Source organism: Manacus vitellinus, unplaced genomic scaffold (genome assembly GCF_001715985.3).
Source record: "Manacus vitellinus isolate BGI_N305 unplaced genomic scaffold, ASM171598v3 scaffold_46_pilon, whole genome shotgun sequence".
In the NCBI taxonomy this organism is placed as follows: domain Eukaryota; kingdom Metazoa; phylum Chordata; class Aves; order Passeriformes; family Pipridae; genus Manacus; species Manacus vitellinus.
The window spans coordinates 1,376,834-1,397,955 of record NW_021940578.1 but is presented as its reverse complement, the minus strand read 5'-3'; the positions used below and the strand labels follow the sequence as shown (position 1 = coordinate 1,397,955).

The window sequence follows — 21,122 nt, the reverse complement described above, 5'->3', positions numbered from 1 at the left end:
CCCTACGTGATGGTGCGGGGGGCAGAGCTGGAGGGGTACTGCATGGACCTGCTGGGGGCCCTGGCGGGGATGCTGCGCTTCCAGTACCGAGTGAAGGTGGTGGGGGACGGGCAGTACGGGGCCGTGTCCGCCAGCGGGAACTGGACCGGGATGATCGGGGAGATCCTCAGGAAGGTAACTCTGTGCTCCTGACCAGCTGCAGCTCTTGGGCTTTGTTAGTTGGCTCAGTTATCCTGCCTGTGGTGCAGGACTAATGGCCAGCCAGGCTTGGAGCTGGTTTTGGCCCAGAACACGGATATGGGAACTGGCACAAGGAGACAGTGGCCAGGGCAGGAAATGGTTGTTGCACCAGGGCACTCCCAGTGCAGTGCTCGTCTGCCTCAGGGGCTGCCTGGCTGTCCCTGCACTCAGAGATCTCAGGCATCTTGGCAAAACTTACCTTGGACTGGGTCCCAGGGTGAGACTTGTCCCTTGCAGGATGGCAATAATGCCTCAGGCTCTTCCAGGAAGGAAGAGTTACCCCCTGAGGTGCCATTCCCTGTGGCTGATGTTCTGCCATCTGTGGGTGGCCTTTCAGTTAAACCTCTGGGCCCCTCTGCCCTCCCTCTGTGCCCAGCCCCGAGCCCTGCCAGGGGAGCAGCTGTTTGAGGGGCAGAGCTGCTCATGGGGCCGGAGGGTTGATCCTCTCCTCTCTCCTCCTGCAGGAAGCCGACATTGCAGTGGCCCCACTGACAGTCACCTCGGCCAGGGAAGAGGTGGTTTCCTTCACCACCCCCTTCCTGCAGACTGGCATTGGAATCCTGCTTCGGAAGGACACGGTCTCTCAGGAGATGTCCTTCTTCCACTTCCTGTCTCCTTTCAGCAAGGAGACCTGGACAGGCCTTTTATTTGCTTACCTGCTGACATGCTGCTGCCTCTTTCTTGTCGCCAGGTATAAATTAATTGTTTCACAGAGTTTGTTCAAGTCAGGGGCTTTCTCAGCTATGAAGAGATTAGTTTTTAAGAAAGGTCCAGGAAGCATTTTGCTTTGAGGAACCTTCTGTACAGGTATAGTACCAGGGCTCACAAAGCTTAAGTCCTGTCAGATTAAGCCAGCATGAGGAGTAGGATCTCCCCAGGAGGAACACCAGATCCCTCGATGTGGATTATTTATATTTTTTCCCCGTGAATGTCTGGGTTTTTCCTGTCATTTTCCCCCAGACTGAGCCCCTGTGAATGGAATGAGCCAAAGAATGAAGAAAACCACTTTACCTTCCTGAACAGCCTCTGGTTTGGAGCAGGAGCACTCGCCCTGCAAGGTGAGCTGGGAGGGTGAAGCAGCTCTGGATGCCTCTCCCTCCACACGTCCCCTCCCTGTGATTCCTGTCTCCCTGTGCTGCAGGAGTGACCCCCCGGCCCCAGGCGCTCTCGGTGCGGGTCGTGGCCGTGGTGTGGTGGCTCTTCACCCTGGCCCTGCTCGCCGCCTACATCGCCAACTTCACCGCCCTGCTGAGCTCGGGCAGCGAGCAGCTCCCCATCCAGACCTTCGAGGACCTCGTGAAGCAAAGGAACCTGGAGTTTGGGACTCTGGAGGGCTCCTCTACCTTCTACTTCTTCAAGGTGCAGAGAATCTCCCTGAGCACACACGCAGGGGCTGAGCTGCCCAGCTCGTGCCTTAGAACACCCTCGTCACTCTGTGTTTTCCTGGAACACTTCAATAATAGGATTGTTGTTCTGTTTGTCTCTCCTTCCCCCTTTTCTCACAGAAAAGCAGGCAGAGTGCTCTGTTTTTGTTGTGTGTTCTCCTTTAGAAAGCACCTCTGCCCTTCAGGGGCTGTCCCCGTGTGCTTTGACCAGGAGGTGCTGCCTGAGACACCTGTGCCCCTGTAATGCTGTGTCAGGGACAGTCTGTGATCACCAGGGCTCACAGGGGGCTCAAGGGGCAGTGCTTTAAGTGCTCTTGTTCTCCAGATTGTTTCACAAGCCCTGCACATTCATGCACTTTTTTGGGTGATTGTTTCCCACCTCGGTTTGACATCTGGATTTTTGGGCTGCAGAACTCCAAGAACCCCATCCACCAGATGATCTACGAGTACATGGAGAAGAGGAGGGAGCACGTGCTGGTCAAGACCTACCAGGAGGCCGTTCAGCGCGTGATGGACTCGAACTACGCCTTCATCGGGGAGTCCATCTCGCAGGACCTGGCGGCCGCCCGGCACTGCAACCTCATCCGGGCCCCCGAGGTCATCGGGGCGCGGGGCTTCGGCATCGCCACCACCCAGGGTGAGTCCTGTGCCCCACACCCCCTGCCCACGGGGGTCAGGCTCTGCAGGCCCACACGGGCAGAGCAGAAGGCCTGGGGTAGCCAAGGCCTGGGGTAGCCAAGGCCTGAGCCTGCGCTGACACAGGGCAGGGGATGGACAGACAGAACCACGGCTGGGTCACCGGCAGGGAATTCTCACTGGCACCCAGCGACTTCCTCTGAACTGTAATGAGCAAATGCTCCCCTCTCCCTGGGATGTCCTGGTTCCTGTGGGTGTTTGCTTCTGCCTTGGTCCCAGGAGTGCCGAGCTCCCACTGCAGGGAGCAGTGGACAGGTTGCTCCTGTGGGGCCTGACTGCTGGTCCTTCCCGAAGTTCCCACCCTGTGGCCAGGCCAGGGTGGTTGGTAGTTGTGTTCAGTGAACACCTGCACACGGGCTGGCCCCACTGGTGGTGGAGCAGCGTCACCAACAGGGTGACAGTGGCTGGGATCTCCCCCATCCCTCTCTCCCTCTCCCTCTCAGCCTCCCCCTGGACCAAGCCCCTGTCCATCGCCGTGCTCAAGCTGCGGGAGCTGGGGGACCTGGACTACCTGCGGAACAAGTGGTGGGAGAGCAGCTGCCTGCGGCAGAGCCGGGACCGCTGGAGCCCCCTGGAGCCACCGGCGCTGGGGGGGCTCTTCCTGGCCCTGGGCGTGGGCCTCGCCCTCGGCGTCCTGGCGGCCCTGGCCGAGCTCTCCAACAGCAGCCGCCTCACGGCCGGGCATGCCAAGGTGGGTGTGGGTGTGGGTGTGCCTGTCCTGCCAGCCCTGTCCCTCCAGGGCTGCACCTCCATCCTGCCCTGCTCTTCCTGAGGGGGAAGGAGGCCATGCCGTGTGTTCATCCCTTAAAGCACCAACGTTTCATAGCTGGGGCCCTGGGATGGTTTTGTAGCCTGAGCAGGACAACAATTATAAAACAACCCCCCACATCCCCCCCAAAAATTGAGCAGAGACATTACCTGCAGTCCCAAGGCAGCCAAACTCATTCTGATGTGCTGGGGGTAACAGAGGACAGCAATGATCAGTAACAAGTTTATTCTCAGTTATGGCTGTTCTTAAGTCATTTGACAAGCAGGAAAAGACACGAAATGGAACTGCACCAGTGTCTGAGTGGGCCCCTTGGTGCTCCTGTTCCCCATCCATCCCAAGGGCCGGGCTGTGCACATGGAAAAGGGACAGAGAACAACCCACCCACCCCTCTCTCCCCTCCCTTCTGTCTTTCAGAAATCTTGTTGCTCTGTTTTCATAGAAGAGATCTGCACCCGTCTACGTATAAAAGAAAAGGCCAGACCCAGCCAGGAGACGTCAGGAAAGGCAAATGCTTAGGAGTGTTTTGCTGAAGGGATGGGCCTGTGTTAGGGTTGTACCATGTTCATGTCCTAGGAGCTGTGTCAGTGTAAAAGATGTTTTTCTGCTAGTCTAGAGTAGTGGTTTTCTAATTACACACAGAGCACTTCTGGAGAGGTGGTGGAGCTGGATACAGAAGGAAATCAAGTGGCTTGGAAGAATTTTAAATTGACAGAGGATAGAGTGGAACTGTGACAGACAAGGGAGTGAAGGGCCTGGTAGAACAGAGCTGAGCTGGCCAGTGGTGGATCCATGTCTAGGTTAGGAGTTTACCCTGTAAGTCCATAAATGCCTGTAGGAGTAAGTGACTGGGACAGGTTAATGGGAAGCCTCTGCTACTAATTAGTGTGTGAGGTGCAATCTGGGAACATTAAAGCTCTTGTCCGACTGTTGTGATCAGGAACAACAGCTTAAGCAATTCAGCTATAAATAGCCTGTGTTCCCTCTCTGAGCAGGAGATGCTGGTTGTTGGGAAGGTCATTCCTAAATCAGAACTGACAGTGCTGTTGTGGAACCTCAAACAGGCCTTCCCTACATCCCAACCCCAGGAAGGGGAGCCCCTGCCACTAAGGAACCACTGGAGTTAAGGAATTCCAGATGTGGGCTTGTCCTTTGTCCCTTCCCAGCACAGGATAAGGGGCACTGTCTGGTGACAATGTTTTGTTCCAGTTAACCAAGTATTGAGGATGAGGGTTGACAGTGGAAATCCAACAAGACCAGAGCAGGGAGTCCCCACCTGGGAACAGACAGGGAGAGCAAGGGGGGGCTGGGGGTTCTCAGTGCTGGGAAATCAGGGCTGGTCGTTATCCCAGCCCACGACAGCTCCAGCTCAGACACAGCCTGAGCAACATCTGTGGGGGAGAAGGTGGATCAGTCCTTCCATCAACTGAACTGCACAGAGCAGGAGAGATTTAGGTAAGTTTAAAAGCTGAAAATGCAATGTCAGGTTCACTTAGCACTTAAAATCTATTTGGTGTGTGCCACGTCACTGCTGGCAGAGTAGGCAGAGATGTATAAAAAAGGTTTCATTGACATTTAAATATATTTCTATATGAATGTCTCACAGAACAAAAAAATAAAGTCTTTTCATCACAAATACTGCAGCATTAAAATAAACACTTACCAAAATAAACAATGAGTGATATACATATATATGTATTTGAGTGTGTAGACTATAGAGTGAATCATATTGTTGCTTTTTAAGTCACAAAAGCACAATATAAATACGGAATTTCCTGTGAACTCTTTTTTTCCCCTGTTGTAATAAAAATACATTCTTTACAGTTAAAGTAAAACTAGTGCAAGTCCATCCTCTGCTCCTCCCAGCCCATCATTTACATGGCACTTCGTACTTGAAGATGACACTGAAGATCTTGCCCCCGAGGCGGTCTGCGAGCCAGGAGTTCTTGATGACGGCCAGTTTGAGGCTCTCGCACCGCAGGGCCGCGTAGTAGTTGGTGTGGATGGCCCTGCCCATGCCCTCGATCACCACCAGGTCCGTCTGGCGCTGCCGCACCAGCTCGGCCAGCCCCGCGTCCAGGCGGCTGCAACGAGGGGGGCAGGGCTGAGCTGGAAGGGACTGTCCAGTCCAACTGCTGGCCCTGCACAGCCCCCAGAGCCCCCCCCTGTGCCTGAGAGCACTCTCCAAACACTTCCTGAGCTCTGTCAGGCTTGGTGCTCTGACCACTGCCCAGGGAGCCTGCTCCCCTCATTTTAAAGCTGCATTAAATTAATCAGAATTGGGATTTTCCAGAGCACACAGGTAAGTTCTGTCTCCAACAGAAAAACTAACCAAAAGTAAATGGGTTAATGTGAAATGCTGCTCAGTGCCAGGGGATTTTTGGTCACTGCAGGACCTGCCATCAGCCATAACCTGACCAGCTGCTGAGGGACCCAACAACCACAGACACCTCCCTAGGGCCTGATCAGTGTTACAGCTCTGTAAATCCACACTAAACAACTCCTCATGGGTGTGTGAGTGACTCCCATCAGGAAAGGGGACTGGGATGCTCCAGAGCCAATCCCTGACCATCCTGCAGCTGAGGGAGACAAACAACAACCCTGCACTCTGCCCACCTACCTCAGATCCAGGCACGGAGAGCTGGAGCCTGTCTGAACCAAGAGCAGCTTCTCGTCCCTCAGGGCAGAGCTGTTTGTTAAAAAAACAGACAAAACCTTTCAACAGCTGCTTCAGCAGGGTCGTGCACATCTGGGAATGAGCCAGAGAACCAGGAATATCGAAGCCTCCTTTGCCAAGGCTTCCTTTCCTGCTGGGACTTTTCTGGGAAACACCAGCCAGTGTCCCAGGGACACTGTGTGTGTGAGACATGGATGGGTTTGCCTCTATTAACACAGACAATTTCTGGTTCAGTAGCTTGACCACTTCTCAGGGACGACACGGACAAGAAATACAATTACGGGTGGCCAGGAAAGATCCAATTTCTAAATTTTTCACCTCAACGAAAGCAAACCCTGTGCCCTTGGCTTTTGTCCCGGCTGCAGGTTTCAGGCCCTATGAAACCCAGTTCCCTGTGGGCTCAGTGAGTGCCAGGGGCTCTGTTTCCCCCCCACATGGCCCATTCCCTGCTTACTGGATCACGGGGTCCATGGCCGCGATGCGCTCGGTCACGATCAGGGACTCGCTGTAGGTGACGTCGTTGAGGGCAGGGCCAGAGTTACAGGCCAAGATAACCTGAGGGGAGGTGGCAGGAGAGTTCACAGTGAGCCCCTGGGGTGCCAGGTATTTGAGTTATTCCCGATTTGGCACAGAAGAGCCAAACTGAAGTGTCCTGCTGGAAAGGCAGCTCCACCTTCCAGCAGTTCCCAGAGCTCCACTGCACAGGAATTCCCGAGGAAAACCACTCACCTCTGTCCCTCTAGAAAGGAGCTCTCGGACAAAAGGAAAGACTCCTAAAATTATGTCTATTCCACTGTTATCTGCGAAAATTAAGGCACATTTATGAGGAGGACCCTCCTGCAAGAGAAAACCAATGCATTCAGGATGGAGCACAAGTCACTGCAGGGAACAGTTTATGTACAACTCCTCGCTCCAAGAGCCCACACTTGTACCCTCAAACACTGCAGCCTCTGGGTCTCTGTAGCAGCAAAGTCCCAGCACAGCCTGTGACAAACAGGAGGAACTGGGGTCCCTGCTGGTGTCTAAAACACCTCGAGTTCCTCTGCTGTGCCTGGGACAGGGCTCTCAAACTGCAGCAGTCAAACCTCCACCTGCCACTTGGGCCAGGCCCAGCCCCGAGGTCAGGCTCTGCTGTCCCTGCAGGTCCCACTCTGGTGGGCAGCAGCTGCCCAGAGCGCGCTGGGGGTCAGGACCTACCTTGGTGGGTGCTCAAAGCCAGCCTGGTGCTGGCTGAACAGGATTCCCTTCTGCCAGGAAAGGGCAGGATGGACTGCTGGGGGCAGTGACATCCTAAAATGAAAAGATATTGCCTACTCTCCATTAACCTCTTAATTTATTCTCAATCTGATGCTATGAAACTTAGTTCACAGCAGCAGCATAAGTGAAAAACACTTAATTCCTAATAAAAAACTGACAGGACAGTGCTTGAGGTTCCTCAATTATCCCCGTGCCACCAGATTAGCTGATGCTTTGCTTTAGGATGTAACACACAATGATTTGCCACAGTCTGCTCATCCCAAACCTTTGGGCTGCCATTTCCAACTGAGAGATTTACACAGAGACACAAGAGTGTTTCAGTTAACCTTAATTAAACAGTAACAGAGATCACATGGGGAAAAAAAAGCTTTGCTAATTGATAAGATAATTACTTCCAACAAGCTCCTACATTAATGACAGTTTAGATTGCCTACTCGGGGGCAGGAACAGCCCAAATGCTACATTTGGCCCCAAGTTTTCAAACTCAGGGGTCTGGTTGTACAGAAATAAGTCCCTTGTAAGGAGGGGACACACTGTGGTGTCTCTGGAGCAGCTCCAAGGGCAGCTGGGCTCCAGTGCTGCAGTTCCTGTGGGAATTCAGAGAAGCACCTCACTAAGTAACCAAGTGTCAGACTAATCCCTTTATTCCTTTCATCAGGGTGAATTACTGGGACTGTGGTACCAGGGTTTGTTTTGCATTGTCTGAACAGTTTGTTAGCTGTGTTAAACCCCCAGGATCAATCAGGTGGTTTGATGATGAAGTATTTAATGTGTGGATTAAGTGGTGTCATACCTTCAGTCTCTGCAGCCACTGGCTGTAGGAATCTTCCAACCAGGGACGTTCTGTGGCACAGACAGAGCTGGGTCAGCATTTCTTACAGGCACTGATCCTTACAAACAGCAATTCTGCACATTGGCAAAGCAGGAGGTTCACTCTACACGTACTGAAGCTTTAAATCATTTGAGCTCCGGTTTTGAATGTTAAATCTTCAGATCCAAAGAGCTCCCGGGCTCTTAGTTATGGGAATGGCTCAGTGAGAGCAGCCCTGAAATGGAATTTTCATCCCAAAGCACTGGAGCCTCTGAAATGGCTCATCCTGGGCTGGGGGTGTTGGACCTCCCAGGGCACTGTCCCCTGACAGGGACAGAGCTCTCTGTGCTGAGGCTCCTGCTCAGGGGGGGAGGTTTGCAGGATTTAATTCCTTTGGAACACAAACAGGAACATTCCACCCAAACTCTGGATCTGTATTTAGATAACCCTAACAAGTACTAATGGCTCCTTGTCATGTGGGCAGCAGAACTGCCAGAACAAACATTCCCACTCTCTTCTGCTCCCTCATTTACACAACATCCAGCTCCAACCACCACCTGGATCCCCCTGTACCTTGTAGCTTTGACTTGGCTTCTTCAAATCCAAACTGTGGCTCAGACTCCAGGACACTGCACCAGGAGAGAAACAAAGGGGCCACAGTTACACACCTTCACCTCACACAGCTGTAATTCAAACATTTCTACAGCAGGTGCTCAGCAATTTTTCTGCCCTGGTTATTCTGGGGGGGTCCCAGGACTGGGAAACAGCCACTTTGTGCTCATGTTAAAGACAAAAGGCTCAGCTGGACGTTAAATTTGAGTTCTGATGCTAAAAGAAAAATGTTCAGCTGTCTGCCAGAGGCACAGGGTGGAAATGGAAACTTCCCCTCACACAACACTTGGGAGCAAACATCCAACACTTGACTGAGGGTGAAACACAAACTACAGTTACAGCTGGATTGGTGCACTCCAAAAAAACCCAAACAAACCCACAACTGGACATTCTGTAGCTTAAAAGGTGCTGTTAAAGGATGCAACACCTACTCTGAGACTGCCTTTGCTCCCCAGTCGAAGACATTCCCTGCCAGGAGTCCTTTCACCAGAGCAAACTGCCTCTCCTCCCAGCCCAGGGAATCCAGGGACTCTATGACACTCTGGAAACATTTTAAGGCTATTCCATTTTCTTTCTGCTTTACCTGTAAGACAGACATGAAATGCTGGTTTATATCAAAAGTTTCCTACCCATCCTTGGCTGTCTCAGTCCCAAGAAGGTGCTCAAGCATCTCCTCTACACCTGTGGTCTCTCATGGACCAACAAGTTACTATTATCAGTGTGCTTAGGATCAGGAAAACCTTTCCTGGAATTCTAATAAAATTCTTCATTAGAGCCAGGATATGATCCAGGATATGTGTTGTCCACCCCGTGAGGCAAGAACTCACCTTGGAATAGGGATCTGGAAAATTGAACTCGTTTAAACAGTGTTCCCTTGTATCCAAGAGACTCCTCACTGTCAAGGTACCATATGCACTGGAATAAGGGAGAAAAACAGATCAACTACTCAAACAGAAAAAGTTGTTCTTCTTCTCTGTTCCTCCCTAAGTCACAGCACCTCACACAAGCACTAAAGCTAAAAGTCTCCTGTGCTGAACCCTTGCCCTAAGGGGTAAATCTACGATACAGATTATTTAAGTGCAGGGAGGGAGGATGTTCAGAGCAAGGCCAGATACTTGAATTAACCTGCTGCCCTTTTTAATAACCATGCACAAATTTTTAATAATGAATTTTCTGCCAAGATAGAATTTTTCTGTTCAATTCCAACCCATGAAATCCAAAAGCTCTGTGCAGAGAACCTGATGTTTGACACAGCAACTTGCTGCAGCCTTCAGCCTGCTTGGCTTTCAGTCCTCTCAGCTCCCCAGCCTGCTTGGCTTTGGGTGTGCTGCCTCAGAGGAAGCAGCAAGTGATGCCACAGGGAAGGTAAAGGCACTTACAAGGGCTGCTGCCTGAGTGTCTGGAGCTTGTTCCAGTATTTCTGTCGGAACTTCTCCGCTCTCTCCTGAGCATCCACGGAGTCTGGCTGACTGGCTGCAGCTCTCTTTGCCACCTGGGACACAAATGGGGCAGCACTGCAGTTACCAAATTAATTCTTCCTCCGTGTGACTGCTCTGAAGTTCAGCCTGAGAAATAACCCCTCCATCTGCCACCCTGTTCAGTGCCTGGGGCCTGTCTGCTCCCTCCCACTCAGCACCTCCCAGCTTCCCTTCCCTGCAGCCACCAAAGGGCACTTTAATGCCTCTTTTCCCAAAAGATTTCAAGTTTATTTTCCAGACTGTACTTTCAGAAATTAAACACAAGTTCTAGCTGCTCATAGGAGGGGAAAACAACAAATGCACACACACACACAGAAGGAGAAACAGGCAGAGCTGTTGGTCCACATCGACCCCTTGTGTTCTCTCCTTGTTTACTGCAGGGACTGACTGAACCAGCCTGAGAGCAGAAAAAAGAACTCGTGTCTGAGTCAGTCGTGCTCTCCCCATGGAAGAGTGGCTGTGAGGCAGCAGGACTGTCCCCAGAGCAGGAACAATCCAGGGATCTCTGGCCTTTGGTTGTATAACTGTCCTGCTTGCAGCTCTGTACAGAGAGGTGCAGGTGCTATCAAAGAGAGAAAATGCTTTGAAAACACCTGAAGAAAAGCACCCCAGGAGAGGAACACTTCTGTCTTTGAAGGTGCCAAGCACTTCCTTAGGAGCCTGGGACAAAGCCAGGTGCCTCTGCTGCAGGAAGAGGGGCTGCACTCACACACAGAGGGGTGACACAGCAGCAGTATTTTGCAGGATAAACATGTTGGTTCACAGATTCATTTGCCAAATACCTGTGTCAGCCACAGGACTGTTGTGTGACACTCACCCCATCCAGGGCCTCCTCGAAGCAGGTGAGCCAGTATTTTCTGGCCATGGCATCATCTGTGAGGTCAACTGTGTCTGGGATGTAGGTGGAAGGGTCTTTCAGCAGTGGCAGGTTCACAAGTGGTCTCTCCAACCTGTCCATTTCCAGCATGTCAAACTAGGTGACAAAGGGACAGGGATTGATTACAAGTCATTCAGAAGTGGATTCAGAGCAAGTTAAACAAGTACAAGGGCTGTAAGAGTCCAGCCACAGTTAAGACTGACAGAATTGCAGACTATTTGTGTTATTTATCCATGCCCACCCTACAGGCAGGAATTATCAAGTTTTATGCCAGTTTTCCTGTGAAATCAGAATTACTGTACTGTCAGTGTGTTTGAGAGATGACTGGGCTTGTGCTCTTCTGTCCCAGCATATATTTGTCTTCTCATAGGAAGTGAATCAATGCTGCTTAAAGACAGTGGAACATCAGATTCTAAACTCTGAAGTGTTTCAGCTGTAGCAAAATCCAGCTGCTTCAGACAAAAGGGCAGGTGACAAACGCTCCTCCCTGGTTTGGTGAAGGAGAACAAGACCAAGTTGGTGAAGGAGAGTGAGACAAAGTAGCAGCCACAGTCTGTTCTATGAGAGGACATCAAACACCACACAAGACACAAGACAACATCACAGGACTCAAGACACCAAGTCAGTCACTTCTCTGGGCAAGCAGGTCCCAGGGCTGGAGAACAGTGACCTATTCCCACACCACCACTGCTAAGAGAACACACACAGCTCTAGGAAGGACCCCACATACTGTACCACTCCGTGTTCTCTGCATGGGGTAAACATCAGGGGATGTGCTCATAAGACCAGAACTCCCAGCATAATTCTCTCCCCAGCTGTACTGGTTTGGATCTAGAAAAGAGAAAGACAGAGACACACATAATCTGAAAATAAAACTGGAAATACTCCTGTGAGTGAGTCTAGAGCCAGCACCCCTTCTGAGCAGCTGCCTCACTACACAAGCCAGCTCCCCTTGTCTTTAACAGCAAACAGCATTTTTCCCTCTCACCCCCAAAAGAAATGTTTCAACCACTCAGTGAATTACCTGCTCCAGAGAGCTTCAACCTGAATGAGACAGGAGACAATTTAAGTTCTGCAATCATTATTTTTTACCCCCTTTCCTTGTCATTAACCAGCATGCCTTCAAAGCACTATCACTGAGCACAGTTTCCTACTTCTAAATCTAGATCCATTATCGACAGAACAGAATTACAGAACTCTCAAAGCACAATATAAGTTTCATAGAAACACTGAAGTTACTTCTAGATTTGTTTGAGAAGAAGTTTAATGAGCTCAGGTGTGCAGTACATGCTGCAGAAGCAATGTCTCTAATTCCTCAGTAGCTGCTTCCTTGCCCATCCCTAGGAAATGGGTATGAACAGAACTCCACATCCATTACTCTGAGGTGTATCAGATACTTACTACAACTGAGTACCATGAACAGCCTCACTCTCTGTCCCACTATAACTAAGGCACTGCCTGGCTTGCCACTGACAAGGGAAAAAGGAAACTCAAATGGCAGAATTCCAGCAAAGCCTCCTGTATCCAGGGAGTGCTGGACAGGAGGGTCTCATCTGTGAGGCTCCTCACTCTCAAACAAACACAGTTTGGAGATGCTGGTCTTCCTCAGTACATTCACTGAATTCAGAAGTGGCTTCTTAAAGAGGGGGAAAGTTCTCCAAAACCACATTTCCCCAGTGGATTTAGAGTTCTGACTGCTCTTGGCAGAAGTGCAGAGAAGAGAAGAGCCCAATCCTGCTGCCTTCTCAAAGGTGAGCAGGAAATCCAGTGAGAAATTAGGATGTCCCTGCCAGAATGTATAAACCCAAAGCCCAGCATCTGTGTTTAGTAGTGCCAAATGTATTTATTTAGGCAACAGCTTACATGCAGCCTCTCAAGAGAAACTTGGACAGTACACTGACATTTCAGAACACAGCATATACAGAACAGAGCAGTGCTGTACTTACTGTCTTGTTCAGCTCCTTTTAAAAATGCCCCAATGGCTCCCAGGTAGCCTTCATGTCTCAGGAACAATGCCTGAACCTCTCCCTGCCACAATATGAAACATTGCAATTGGATGGTCCCTGAGGGCTAACAGGCACTTCTTTGTCACTAGTTTTACACTTAAATTTAATAGAAACAACTAGAAGATGGCAATATTCATTTGTGCTACATTCTCACACATTCAGTAACTTTAAGTGGTGCTGCTGACTCAGCTCGAGGAGGAGCTGCTCTCACACATCACTGCACAGCTCCTGCACAGGGTGGGGTGTGCCAGGGCTGCCCACCAGAGCAGGGGGAGCCAGTGCCTGCCCTGCACCAGCCATGAATATTCAACTCCTCTTGCTTGGACAGGCTGGAAATCCAAGGGGGTGTGATTCCCAGGCTCAGCATGTGCATCCAGCACATCTGAGACACTGCTCACTACCCTTATTTCATTGCTCAGCAATGTGCAGACACAGTGTGTTGTCCCTAGGCAAGAGCTCCCCCATCCAAACAGTTTAATTGTTAATATAAAATCCAGGAATGCTGGGGAGAAGAACAGCCTCCATCCTGCAGCAGGGCCCCTCAGCTTTGCCAGGCTGGGTGAGACATGGCCTTCTCCAAGGAGGTCAGCAGGGACTGTGGGAACAGCTCACCTGAGGGGAGCTGCAGGAGAACAGCAGCTCACAGGGGATTTGGGCTGGACACAGAACTGCTGATTAAGTGACTCTTACAAGAACCTAAAGCTGCAGTTTTGCAATAGTTTTCTTGGAACCCAAAGTTTTGCAGAAAGGGACCACAATGGTGAAACAAAAGGGGAAAAAAGCAGCATACAGGAGTCTCTTGCCTGCAGCACTGAGATGGGAAAAATGGTGTCATCTACTCTATAAAATTCCAAAAGTGCAGGAGCTAATCTACCTGTAATAGTCATTAATGAGCTTTTGGACTTGACCTTTTTCTACTGGAAAATCATCAGTATTTTCCACAGCTTCAAAACCTGCAAAGAACTTCAGCTTGGTTGATTTGGGGTTTGATTATTTTTAACAACAAACAACAAAACCCCACTGATGCCAACTGCTGTCTGGGCAGAACGAGCCCACGCTGCAGGGCCTGAGGGTGGGAAGGTGCAAGTCAGCAAGAGGAATTGAATAATGATGGTGGCTATCTAAGAACACAGTGAAAACTCATCACTGGGCAGCTATGAGACACTGTCAACCAAAAATAATAACAGAGGGAGGGAGAAAAAGGGCTGGACACAACTCCCAGGCACTTCACAGTGATTTTACCCCTCCCACAACACAGCCCTGCCTCACCTACCTAAAGAGCAGCCCTCTGAGCTTTACTTCATGTGCAAATCCACTTATTAAAGCACCTAAACATCCTAGAGAAACGACTGAACGCGTGCCTTTGCTCCAGGACAGTCTGTGTTCCCCTTACCTTGGAGAAGAAGTTGATGCTGTAGGTTATTGTGCGCATGGTGACGGGGTGGCCCCGGATGAAGAACCCTCCAAAGTAGATCTTATCCAGGTTGTGCAGTTTGGCATAGAGGCAGGCCAGCTGGCCAATGTCATTGCTGATCATGTGCAGTAAACTTTTTGCCATATCTTCTTTGGAAAATTCTTAAAGGGAAGGAATAGCAAAGGAAATGAAACGCGGCTGAGGGAGCTCACATGGACCCTGCTTTCCTAACCAAGAGCCAAAAGCTGGGGAAAGAAAAACACAGGTACTTCAAACATGGAGAGGGTGCATTTGGCTGAAGGCATCGTGAAAAACAAACTCAGTCTCTGTGAAATATTTCTGGGGAAAAAACCTGCTGGAAAGGCCAACAGGAAATGGCAAGAATCCGTTTCCTCTCTCCAGGAACCACAGACCATCAGCCTCAACCTGAGACACACTGCAGGCATTTCATTGTAACACTGAAAAGAAACTGCACATTACAGCAATCCCCTGCCACAGGGCCTTTTTGGAGCCCAGAGAGCCACATCTACGTCCCACAGGAATTCATCAACCCTGGACTAACCAGACTCCTTTTTTTTTCCTTTTCCCTAGACAGGCAGTCCCAAACTGAAAATCCAAGTGTCTGCTTGTAAAGCAGCACCAGGTAATATTTTTAATCAATAAAACGTTATGCAGACAAAACACAAGGTCATGAGAAGGAGTGTGATTGTTTTTAGCTCTACTCCTTCCATCCCTGCAAAGATGATTCCAGGGGCCAGGGGGGTGGTTGGGCAGTTGTTGTACCCCATACCTTTGTCTGCTGTCGTGGACTTCCCAAAGCTGCTGGCTATGAGATTCCCACTGAGCCCCAGGGTCTGGTAGGCCCCTCCATACACGTCCTTCACCAGCATGTCCACGTTGGTGTGCTGGCCCTTGGAGGCCAGTTGCAGCAACTCATCAAACTTCTGAGGACGAGAAGCAGAGTTAGCACAGCTTTCCTGGACAGCCAGAGAACCTTGCTCAGAAACCCAGGGTATTTTTATTGACCAAAACCAGGGGGTTTGGCTTGCCTTATAATCAACCCTGCCAGTAAAAGATAGATTATTTCTAATTACAAGGATTATCTAGAGTCTGTGTCTGATCAGACAGACTGATCTTGAGCAGAGCTCCTTTAATCTCCTTTCTTATCTGGAAATCTTTTGTTGAATTTCCCCTGAAAACCAGGGATGGGTCTGCACATATAAAACAGCCAGAAGCCTCATGTATCTCATATCTTGGAATGAAGTCAGAAACACAGGAACTAAGAGGAAACAGAATTATGCTTCCTTGAAGCATGGGAGAAAAACAAAACTTTTGAGAAGAAGAGCCTCAGTGTGCTTTTACTGTTGCAGAACATTTTAATGTCCCTGAGATTAAACTTGCAGGCAAGCTGCATTATCCCAATACTTAATTTATAACCCTGCTACCTCGAATTTCTTCTACAAAATCAAGACAGAACTAAGAGCAGGCACTGTCATGTTGTAAGATTCCTTCTTTAAGAGTATCAAACAAAAATCACAGAGCAAGCTGTGTCCTCCCTTTGACATTTCCTTATCTGGTGCCCATGGAACTGCAGCTTTTCCTACACTGCTGCCATTCAGCACACTCATGTAAGGCACGTGGCTCTTGGGGACAGGAAAGACCAGCATGATGTAAGAGCTGAGGAGGGCAGCACCAATTCAGTCCTTGTCCTGGCAGATCACCAGCCTGGGATTGAAGTGAGGAGCCCCTGAAACTGTACATTGTGACCAAGAGGCAAAATTCCTGCTCTCTGCTCCCAGACACTGGGCAGTAATTGGGTGTTCTCTGCTTTGTTTCTGCAGACACTGCTGCAGGAACTGCTTTCCTACACAAACTACTTAAAATAGCTATTTCTCCCTATTCAGAGTTTGGCATTCCAACATTCCAAGCTCCCTCTGAGCGCTCATTTAATCCCATTTAAAACAGACACTTGGATACCTTTGTTTTGGTGAGCAGTGCTCCAAGACCCCAGAAGGTTCCACCTCCAATTGAGCTCCCTCCAATCCACTCGAATTTGTCTTCTGTTTCTACCTGTCAATCAAACAAGGCAGATTTGTCTGGAAAGCCCTGGAATAACTCTGAACACAGACTGAGTGCAGGGTTTGGAACAGTGGAATTAGTGTAACTGTTTAACTGTGTCTGCAGCAGGTGACAAGTGCATGTTCCACACACTTACACCACAAGCAGTTTTTGAAATCTTTGTATTTAATTCTTGGCCACTAATCCTAAATATAGATATTAAATAGTGTCTCACCAACAGTGTGCCAAAACAAACATAAAAAAAAAAATCACTTTGATCTGACAGCCTTTGTCCTCATCAGGTAATTTAAGAACTTCTCTAAACACCAAATTGAATGTGATTAAAAAGAAATTATGGTAGTGACACGGAAAAGCATTCATAACACTGTAACAGAAATAAATAGAAATAAATGACTTTTTTTAAAAGCATTACCCAAGAAGAAACAGTGAGATGTTTGAGACTGCCTTTATCAAATTCCCCAATAAATCCCTTCAGCAACCACTCACCTTCACTATGGAAACCCCCGAGCCAATATTCACCAGCAAATAAGGGAAAATGTTGGGGTGGTTTGTCTGGAACCGGAATTCCGTGTCCGAGTCCTTCTGGTAGGCAAACACTTCGTGGGGGATGTTCCTCAGCACAAAGTTGCACCCCTTAATTAGGCAGGTCATTACATCTTCCTTATCAACCCTGAGGGGGAGGAAGAGCCTGGCATCAGTGTCCCAGCCCTGCTGATAACCCAGTTTGCTTTTCCAGCAGCAGTTTACACAGAGCTCACAAACAGAGGCTTTCACAGCACGTGGCAAAGGTCCAGCTCCCTGGAAACAGGAACCCTCCCCGTGCACATGTCCCAGGGCTCCCTCCTGTGCCAGCCTGGAGTTGTGTGTCACTCAGGCTGTCACTGCAAACAATCCTGCCCCCTCTTTGGCTCCTGTCCTCCCTCCTGCCCTGTCCCTGCACTGCTGCCACAAAGTAGGTCAGGAAGCTGAGCTGGACATGAACCTAAGGAAACAATTCCCCATCATGGAATAATTGTCTGTTGCTCTTCCCCTGCCTTCTGATAAAGGACAAAAAGCCTCCTCAGCATTTTGGCACCTGCTTATGACAGATCCAAGGGCCTGTGAGGAGCCTACAGCTGGGATTAACAACAGGAAAAGAGACTTCTCACAAGAGTAGCAGGATCCACAACAGGACATATCCTGAGCCAGGAGTCTGGGAAGGTGAGATGTGGTTTAGATAAGATGAATGATAAGTCAGCTATCACTTACTGACTTCTGCTGACTTCTTGTCTATGTACTGTCACTGACTCATGGGAAATTCTTACATGAAATACCACAAACCTTGCTGAAAACACACCTTGGTGACTACAGAATGCTTCATGTGTGCCAGGCTGGAGAAGGTGCTGCTGCCTGGGGACCAACTGACAGTGTCATGACCAAACGAAAACCAAAAGCGGCTGCACCACATGAGAAAAGAGGGGAAATTGCCTCCTTGTCTGGATTAATTGATCCTTGTCTTGAATAACTGCTACTTAGTAACAGCCAATAATGTACTGATGTGGGATGGTGTGAAACAAAAGTTACCAGAACCTCACCTATCAGGGGAAGAAAGCAGTTTGCAAAGGCAGTGAGGAAGCAGCTGAGCACAGACCTTGAGAGGCTGAGGGATGTACCACACAGGATCCCAGCCTTGAAGTTCTCCACAGCAACACCAGGTAATCTTTAGTACTGGGGTAAATTAATGACTTTTTTTCTGTAATTGCAGTAGATTTTTAGCATATGGTGTCTGATAATGAAGTTTGAACAGTAAATTTCTGATCTGTGAATTCATGGGGCTGCCCTGTCGTCTCCTGCAAGCCTGTGCATGGAGTCTAGGTAGGAGGTATCCAGTGACTGTATCACATTAGTTAATTCTGAGCATGCCCAGGAAAACGTTAGAAGCTTTTGGAGTGGGAGTAAGTTAAATCCTTCACGGGAAAGAGCTGTGATAATGCCCTGCTTTCCTCTCTTCCCTGCCCCCCGTGTGCTGGCTCAGCTCCTGTGCTCTCTCTGTCAGCCCCTGATATTGTTATCTCTGGGACAGGCACAGCCCTGCTGGGTGTGGGTGGCAAAGGGAAGGGTGGCCTCCAAAACCTCATCAAGGGAGAAGTACATTCCTATAACTGAGTTTAACGGTTCCACTTACTTCAACCCCAGCTTCTTCTCAATAAGATCTTTGAATTTATAGGCACCACCACCTGTGGCTTTGATGACTTTTGTCTCTGTATTGACAAGATGGTCTTTGATGAAATCTAGGCAGGTTTCAATGTAAGTGTTCTCAAATTTAATGAAGTGAAGTCGAGCTGTGATCTCTTCCTGAACAGATATTTCATACAAGGGTTCATTTTCTATGTCCTTTAAAAGAGAAAAGAATTTCTTGAGAAACAAGGTTAAATGCTAAACTACTGAACATCAATACTTGTGCTTTTTTCCCTTGAAACTGTGTAAATGCCATTAAACATAACACTTGAAGCTCTGTCAAAGAAGGTTAGAGTTTCACAGGTCTTAATTCTCCTAAAGCTGAGATAATCAATTGTCCCATGCACCAGACACACATGAAACCTCTCTGGATGACAAAAGTTTTATGTCTCTGTAAGAGTAGGGGTTTTTTACAAAAGTACCACTCTTACCTGTCTGGAAAATAACTATTTCAAACGCTACCTGGCAATACAAACACCTCCAAAAAGTTTTATATAGAACAAGTTATTAAATGGGTTTTGGATAAAACTTCTGTTCTCCCCCTGAGAAGCCAGTCCAGCACCTCACTCTTGTGAGTCAACCCCCTGCAGCTGATCCCTGCTGGAATTCTCACCTTTCCAGAGTGATCAAAGGATCTCACTCGTGCCACTTTGTGCTGCACAGTTGAATAATAAGCCAACTTGGTTAATGAGCCACCTGTTCGTAAAGAGATGACAAGTTGTGATTAATGCCTCACCTTAAACCACAGAACTCATGCTCATGCCAGAGTTCTTGGCTCTCCAGGTCTCCTCAGGTAAAGCCAGACACAGTGAAGGGAAATGCAGTGAGCCAAGGAACCCTTGGCCTGGTTAACCCCCAGTGCCCCATGGAGGGAAAAGCTCCACCAGCTGAGCTTGTGCCCAGTGCTGTGGGATGACTGAAGGTGAGCAGTGCAAGTTCTTAATTAGCCAGGCTGATGCATGTAATGCTGTTATTAACCTTGTCTGGAAACTTTCTGGAACCCCCCAAATCTGCTGCCTGTAAGAGGATTTTCTCACTGGTTTTGCCACAGCTGAGCAATGAACCCTTGTGCACAATCAGTGTTTCAGCAGCACCACTGAAACAATGTCCCTGACAATACTCTTAACCCAGGACAAGTCTGCAATTCGTGGCTGGTTAGAAGGTGACTCTGTGTACTGAGTAACTATTTCACAAGGTTGTTCTTGGCTTTGGGGTAAACAATGCTCAGAATGGTGTTTCTCAAGCCCAGAAGTGCAAGTCTGAGCAGAGCAGCCTCCTCACTCTCTTCAGGCCTTGAGTCTGCTCATGGCAATAAAACTTTCAACTCTCCCCTGGAAACAGAACTCAACCCCTTGACCTGTCTTTGCATCTGACCTGTAAAACTGAATTTTTGAAGTTACACTGAATAACTTCAGTGTTTTCCACCACACTGCTGAGTGCTCCAGGCCTGAGGGTAACTGTGACCAACTTCTGGGTTAATGTTAAAGTCCTGAAAGTAAATAAAATCCTGGCAATGTCAGATGCTAAATAATGGCTAAATATGGTGGCACTGCACTCTGTGCCTTATAATAATCAGGAAACAAATGACAATCCCTTGTGCTGATGGCTTTGCCTTTATAACAGCACTGTCAGCTCTTCCTCAGTGCTCCAATATTTTTATTGGGAAAATATTTGCAACATGTAGCCTGTGGGGTTTTTTTTCTTGACAACTTGTAGTGAGGCCAATGTAGAGTGATCGTGACAGACACTTATGGTTGCAACACCAATAAAACTTCCCTGACCTGGGATCTGATTTCAGTGTCCCAGCCAATGCTCTAGAGCTTCTGATAAACAAAATCCACGGTCTGTTCTGCTGGTGAGGGTGCTCTGAGCTTCCTTCCACCCCTCTGAACTGAGGAATCACGAAGCTTGTGTTGGAATGCCACATTTGTACAACACTGACAACGACACAAATGCTCCCCCAGCTCACTCATCACCAGAAGCATGGTCTGCAGAGCCATGCTTTATACATTATCCCCTTCCTCTCCCAGTTTTTAAAGACTTAAATCCACGCAGAACACCAGCTGAGACATGAAGCCAGGTTTTATAACTAATCCCACAACTCTAATTCCATGCTGACCCGCAGAAAGGGCCAGTTCCAGCTGTTATTTTAACAGCCCCGAAACCAGCAGTTTCTGAAGGAGTGAAGCAGAGCAGACAGGTGACACGACAAGGTTGTTTACTGTGGTGCAGGTTTCCTTCCCACCCCGCAGTGAGTCTCCAGCACACGGAGCAGTGTTAACCTGAGGAGCATTGCCTTTTTTTTGTTGTTTTTTTTTTTTCTGTTTTTTTTCCCCCCGGCCTTTCTCGTGAATAGTTCGACTGACCTTGTAGCTGCAAAACAGAAGTAAAACGTGTGACCTGGCACTCGTGTGGGTGTGCACGGAATGGCCGCTAATCCCTGCCCGGGTGAGCTGTCCCCGGGCTCGGCGGTGTCCCTGCTGTGGCACTCAGGTGTCACCTGCCGTGTGTCCCCGTCCCTCGGCCCGGGATGTGTAAATCGGGGCCGTTGTGCGCTCGGGGTTAGCACAGAGCTTTTGGGGTGCCCGAGGCAGCCCCTGCCCCCCG

The 21,122-nt window shown here is 49.1% G+C and overlaps 2 protein-coding genes across 2 annotated transcripts in view; one reads left to right on the top strand and one right to left on the bottom strand.

Annotated features, from left to right (window-relative positions):
- Window positions 1-4,812, top strand: part of LOC103762119 (probable glutamate receptor) — a 7,544-nt gene extending 2,732 nt beyond the window's left edge. The window contains exons 4-10 of the mRNA XM_029962418.1: window positions 1-174; window positions 705-931; window positions 1,201-1,298; window positions 1,382-1,599; window positions 2,037-2,262; window positions 2,765-3,012; window positions 3,505-4,812. The exon at window positions 1-174 is cut by the window's left edge and continues 7 nt beyond it. Coding sequence (XP_029818278.1) covers window positions 1-174; window positions 705-931; window positions 1,201-1,298; window positions 1,382-1,599; window positions 2,037-2,262; window positions 2,765-3,012; window positions 3,505-3,606 — 1,293 coding nt within the window. The 3' untranslated portion in view covers window positions 3,607-4,812. The remainder of the gene's footprint in view (window positions 175-704; window positions 932-1,200; window positions 1,299-1,381; window positions 1,600-2,036; window positions 2,263-2,764; window positions 3,013-3,504) is intronic.
- On the bottom strand, window positions 3,299-20,515 carry PANK4 (pantothenate kinase 4). The gene is made up of 19 exons (XM_029962377.1): window positions 20,485-20,515; window positions 19,129-19,211; window positions 18,463-18,671; window positions 16,785-16,968; window positions 16,197-16,289; window positions 15,010-15,163; window positions 14,199-14,380; window positions 12,746-12,827; window positions 11,530-11,630; window positions 10,740-10,895; window positions 9,824-9,936; window positions 9,272-9,359; window positions 8,876-9,027; window positions 8,406-8,461; window positions 7,815-7,864; window positions 6,494-6,601; window positions 6,219-6,319; window positions 5,708-5,776; window positions 3,299-5,171 (listed from the first exon to the last, which is right to left on the bottom strand). Exons 1-19 carry the CDS (start codon window positions 20,513-20,515, stop codon window positions 4,958-4,960), a joined length of 2,226 nt encoding a protein of 741 aa, XP_029818237.1. The 3' UTR covers window positions 3,299-4,957.
- Between the last annotated feature and the right edge of the window lie 607 nt (window positions 20,516-21,122).

Excerpts from the sequence above, each read along its gene's own strand:
- PANK4 (XM_029962377.1), bottom strand. The coding sequence starts at position 20,515 with ATGGCTCTGCAGACCATGCTTCTGGTGATGA. Across the intron at positions 16,290-16,784 it reads CGGGGGTTTCCATAGTGAAG|GTAGAAACAGAAGACAAATT; the intron begins GTGAGTGGTTGC and ends TTTGATTGACAG. Across the intron at positions 10,896-11,529 it reads AGAGAACACGGAGTGGTACA|TTTGACATGCTGGAAATGGA; the intron begins GTATGTGGGGTC and ends TTTGTCACCTAG.